The 5,698-nt window shown below is 48.4% G+C and overlaps 1 protein-coding gene across 1 annotated transcript; it reads left to right on the top strand.

The window, feature by feature from the left end:
* Nucleotides 1-534: 534 nt before the first annotated feature.
* Nucleotides 535-4,927, top strand: LOC115189767 (protocadherin-17-like). Its single transcript, XM_029748290.1, is given in 3 exon segments — nt 535-1,201; nt 2,050-4,767; nt 4,769-4,927. Coding segments are annotated over 2 exon segments (2,535 nt in total). The 5' UTR covers nt 535-1,201; nt 2,050-2,391.
* The last annotated feature ends 771 nt before the right edge of the window (nt 4,928-5,698 follow it).

The raw sequence follows: 5,698 nt of genomic DNA, 5'->3' as shown, positions 1-5,698 counted from the left end.
CACTATATCAAAACCATCTGTCCTTGTACTGAAAGAGATGATCCAACAATTACATTATGTTCTCATAGGACACACACACACACACACACACACACACACACACAACCCAAAAGTTGAACTTGTTCTCGGGAAAAGGGTAGGCTATGTTAATACACACATAGCCTATAACATATGAACTAACACCACGTGGTGAACAACATGAACGATCTGTCTCGCTGAAATAGACAACCAAATATAGTCCTAAACAGCTGCTAGGTGGAGTGGTTCAAATCAAAACCGGGTCTGTTTTTGAATGTTGCAAATGGAAAGCAGAGGAACGAAGGACTATCCATTCTGTTCGTGTCGGTTGCGCCTAGGGACCACCTACCAATCTGTATTCTGTCAACCGGTTTTTAAATCCCTCCCTTGTTACGGACACGGTCAAATCCTATAGGCCGAGAGTCGTACCCACCTCTTCAAATCTATTGGTTAGCGCTGCATCAGTAAGAATGTTTAACGCACCATGAGTTGAGCAGAGTTTAGTCCGAGAGAAGCGGTGCGGCGGGGATGAACAGACCCGCATGGGAAACATAATAATCCATCCGTCCGTTTTTTTATTCACATTTTTTAAACTGACAAGGACAATTTACAGGCTCGCTACGTTTACAGACAATATCAACTGTGGAACGTTTTGAATAGGACAGTTGTTATTGACACATTGACCATAACCCACCGCTGGCTGTCTGTCTTTTAAACCGGAGAGTGAGAACCGACAAGGACATGCCGCTATATGGGAACGTGTAACCGGGGGCATCAGTGCAGCTCACGGGACCGGTGATCACGTCTCTAATAACCGCCGTGGATCTATATTTCCCATTTGGATATCTTGTCAGAAACATTCTCCTGGAAGAAACCGGTGACTCACCGCGAGGGGAAGGCGAGCCTCTGCATTCTAATCAGCCGCGCGGGGAGAACGGAGAGGAGAACGGAACGAGCTCATTGACATTACAGTCATACTTTTTCTGGAACACTTCTACTTCGATAGCTGAGCCCGCACCGCTCGTAGCGCTGCTGGTCTGCGGCGGTCGGACCTGCTTGGTGCCTTCATTCTCTCCACCCGGGGAAGGAAGAACAGGGCAACAGACCAGGCGACGGGATTGGCTTTTAACATAAACCACAACCAGGGATTATCTGGATGTTGTATTTAACCTGATACCTTTCGGTAAGTGGATGTTTTTAACCCTTCTCTGGTCCACTGTCGTAGCGCAGGTGTTTACTATAGGATTGGTATTCTCACCAGGAAGGCTATACGGCGTTTCAACCGGATAAACGGATAACGGGAGTTTTACCAAACCTCTCCAGTCTCTCGGTGTGGATGCAACAGCTTCTGAGAAGCCAGGAGCCTCGCCAGCCCAGGGATGAGCTGGAACGGAATACATAGGAGTCTTGATTCTAGTCTTGTTTTGTGTCTCGGTATTTATCATTTCCCTTTGGATCATTTAGGCGGATTATGCTAATTTGGTAATGCGTGTAAGAGGCTGATTTGAACGCATTCCTATTCATAAGGGTTACTCAAATCAGGTGGCGACATAGCTATTGATTTAGATATGGCTATACATTCATATATTTCTTTAGTTATAAACTGCCGAATGTGTCACAGGGAAAAATGACATATTTATTCATACTTCTGACCGTTGTCATGTGCATCCTAATAACCCATTTGAATAAGCTATTGAAGCGCGTGTGACAGATGTCCTATAACGCACAGTTTATAGAGCACATATCCATACGATCAAAAGGACAACAACACAAAGCCCTGTGTATCATTAGCACTGCGCCTCCCCGACGCGTCTCAAGGTTACCTAATTGACAGGCGATCCCCATCCATTGTGGGAATGATTTACGCATTAGTTGTGCGTTTCATGTTGAAGGACTCAGTCACTGCATATTCACCCACAGCTAAGGATATTATTATTATCGTCAAGTCAAAACGATTCATTATGTCTAGTATATTGATATATAAATACACTTTATTAACATATAATATGATTTACCCCCTTTGTGTTTCAGGCAAGAGAGCGACAGAGAGAGCACGGGAACGCAGAACGGCTATTCTATTCGGTTGGAGACAGACCGGTTTGCGATTATTCCTGAGATGAGCCTGGGCGTTCAACTGAATTTAAATTAGGTGTCCACGAGCACCACCGTTTTCTGTAAGGGAAAGGAGAGCGAGAGAGAGAGAAAAGGGAATTTAAATCGGTGCTCCAGATTGACTTCTAGATTCCACGATGAACGGAACTGTGTGTTTGATCCTGAATGGTAGAAATCACCCATTTTGTGTTGAAGAAATCAACAGGTCGGAGTCGGAGGCGTAAAAAAATCCCTTTAAATTAAAAAGCTTCTCACCGAAGGATGTATCTTTCTGTTTTATTTCTCCTTCTCCTGTGGGCTCAAGCCCTGGCTTTGAAAAACTTGAATTATTCCGTTAACGAAGAACAAGGACCGGGGACGGTTATAGGCAACATCGCCAAAGATGCTAAACTCGGTCTCGGGCAAGGGGGACAAGGGAAAAAATCCAACTTCAGGGTTTTGGAGAATTCAGCACCACATCTCATCGACGTGGACCCTGAGAGCGGGCTCCTCTATACCAAGCAACGCATCGACAGGGAAACACTGTGTCGGCGGAACCCAAAATGCCAGCTCTCCATGGAGGTATTTGCTAACGACAAAGAGATCTGCATGATTAAAGTAGATATAGTCGACATTAACGACAACTCGCCCACGTTCCCTTCCGATCAGATTGATATTGACATTTCTGAGAACGCGGCCCCGGGCACCCGCTTCCCGCTGACTAGCGCTCATGACCCGGACGCTGGGGAGAACGGGCTAAAAACCTATCAAATCACACGAGACGACTACAATCTGTTTTCTCTGGATGTAAAATCCCGCGGGGACGGAACTAAATTTCCCGAGTTAGTTATCCAACGGCCGTTAGACCGGGAGGAACGTAACCATCACACCCTGATTCTAACAGCTACGGACGGCGGGGAGTATCCCAGATCAGGAACCATGCAGATTAACGTGAAAGTTATTGACTCTAACGATAACAGCCCTGTGTTTGAACAGCCCTCTTATGTTGTAGAAATCCCAGAAAACTCCCCACCTGGGAAAGTATTGATCGATTTAAACGCCACAGACCCGGATGAGGGTTCCAATGGTCAGGTGGTGTATTCGTTCAGCGGTTATGCCCCGGATAGAATCAGAGAACTCTTCTCTATAGATTCTAGAACTGGAGTCATAAAAATCCAAGGAGAGATTGACTATGAGGAGAACCCTATTATAGAAATAGATGTTCAGGCTAAGGATTTAGGCCCTAACCCCATCCCAGGCCACTGTAAAGTAACTGTGAATGTGATTGACAGGAATGACAACTGGCCCTCCATAGGGTTTGTGTCTGTGAGGCAGGGGGCCATTAGTGAGGCAGCCCCACCAGGCACGGTCATCGCACTGGTCAGAGTCACGGATAAAGACTCTGGGAGAAACGGGAAGCTCCAGTGTCGAGTCTTGGGGAACGTTCCGTTTAAACTAGAGGAGAACTATGACAACTTCTACACCGTGGTGACGGACAGGCCTCTGGACAGAGAACAGCAGGACGAGTACAACGTCACCATCGTCGCCAAGGACAACGGCACGCCGCCCCTTAACTCCACCAAGTCCTTCACGGTGAAGATTCTAGACGAGAACGATAATGTTCCGCGCTTCACCAAAGCTGTGTATCTGCTCCAGGTGCCAGAGAACAACATCCCCGGGGAGTATCTGGGTTCCGTCCTCGCTCTAGACCCGGACCTGGGCCAGAACGGAACCGTGTTCTACTCCATCCTCAACTCCAACGTGAGCGGAGGAGACGTCAACACCTTCGTGAATGTCAACGCGGCCAACGGGGCAATCTACGCCGTGAGGTCATTCAACTACGAACAAATCAAATTCTTTGATTTTAAGGTGTTAGCGAAGGATGCTGGGTCTCCCCACCTGGAGAGCAACACCACGGTCAGGGTCAGCGTCTTAGACGTTAACGACAATATCCCCGTCATCGTTCTCCCGCTGCTCCTGAACGACACGGCAGAGATCCACGTGCCACGGAACGTCGGCGTCGGTTACATCGTCACCACGGTGAGGGCGGTCGACAACGATTACGGCGAGAGCGGGCGGTTGACCTACGAGATCTCTGACGGTAACGAGGAGCGTCTGTTCGAGATGGACCCGGTGACGGGCGAGGTGCGGACCACTCACCCCTTCTGGGAGGACGTCAGCCCCATGGTGGAGCTGATCATCAGGGTGATGGACCACGGGAAGCCCACCCTTACCACCGCCGCACGCCTCATCGTCAAGGCCTACAGCGGGCCGCTGCCGGGCGGCGAGCCCCACATCAACGAAGAGCATCACAACTGGGACACCTCGCTCCCTCTCATCGTCACCTTATCCATCATCTCCATGATGCTGCTGGCTGCCATGGTAACCATCGCCGTGAAGTGCAAACGGGAGAACAAGGAGATCAGGACTTACAACTGCCGCATCGCGGAGTACTCTCACCCGCAGCTGGGCAAAGGCAAGAAGAAGAAGATCAACAAGAATGACATCATGCTAGTTCAGAGCGAGGTGGAGGAACGGGACGCCATGAACGTCATGAACGTGGTGAGCTCACCAGCGCTCGCCACCTCCCCCATGTATTTCGATTACCAGACGCGGCTGCCGCTGAGCTCGCCCAGGTCGGAGGTCATGTACCTCAAGCCCCACGGCCAACAACCTGTCGGTGCCCCAGGGACAGGGACAGGGCGTCGGCTGTCACACTTCCTTCACTGGCCCGGTGACTAACACCACAGATACCCCCAGTAACAGGATGTCCATTATACAGGTAGGAACAAGATACCATTCAACTAGCTTTTATTGATTGATCTACACCTTATTTGATTAGGTTACCAGGGAAGTCACATTAAGATTCAAATTCCTTCTTGTGGAATGGAAATCTGTGTTTGGCTTTACATGTGTCTGACACAGCAAACAGACAGAAAGCAGGACAGCGTTCGGTCTAAACGACAGCATTGTGATTATCCACCATGACCACCATAGTCCTTCCTCCTACCCTCATCCATCTCCTCGGCATCAGATCTTTTCCCTCTCTACTTAATGGACTGATGTGCTGGAGTGTAGGTATAGTGTAACACCAGTGAGAGAGAGATGGAGATATGGAAAGAGAGAGAGAGAGGGTAAGAGAGAGATAGAGTTGGAGATATGGAAAGAGAGAGAGAGAAAGAGAAAAAGAGAGTGTGAGAGAGAGTGTGAGCGAGAGAGTTGGATATATAGAATGAGAGAGAGAGAGAGTTGGAGATATGGAAAGAGAGGGAGAAAGAGAGAGTTGGAGAGTTGTAGATATGGAAAGAGGGAGAGGGACAGAGAGAGAGAGAGAGAGAGAGGGAGAGGGACAGAGTGAGAGAGAGAGAGAGAGGGAGAGGGACAGAGTGAGAGAGAGAGAGAGTTGGAGCCGGTGACATCATGACAAATCGATTCCGTTTATTATTTAGGAAGATGTATTATGTCTTGAAATCCACGCCAGACCTCTTCAATCAGACTTCACCCCACGGCCGTTTTATTGCAGAATTACAGTTTAATACATCTCTTTGTGATGGTGTAGAAATCCATTCAGTTACTTAACTGACTATAT

This window comes from Salmo trutta, unplaced genomic scaffold (genome assembly GCF_901001165.1).
Source record: "Salmo trutta unplaced genomic scaffold, fSalTru1.1, whole genome shotgun sequence".
NCBI lineage: Eukaryota > Metazoa > Chordata > Actinopteri > Salmoniformes > Salmonidae > Salmo > Salmo trutta.
Note: the sequence above shows the minus strand (reverse complement) of the source record. Positions and strands in the feature narration are given on the sequence as shown.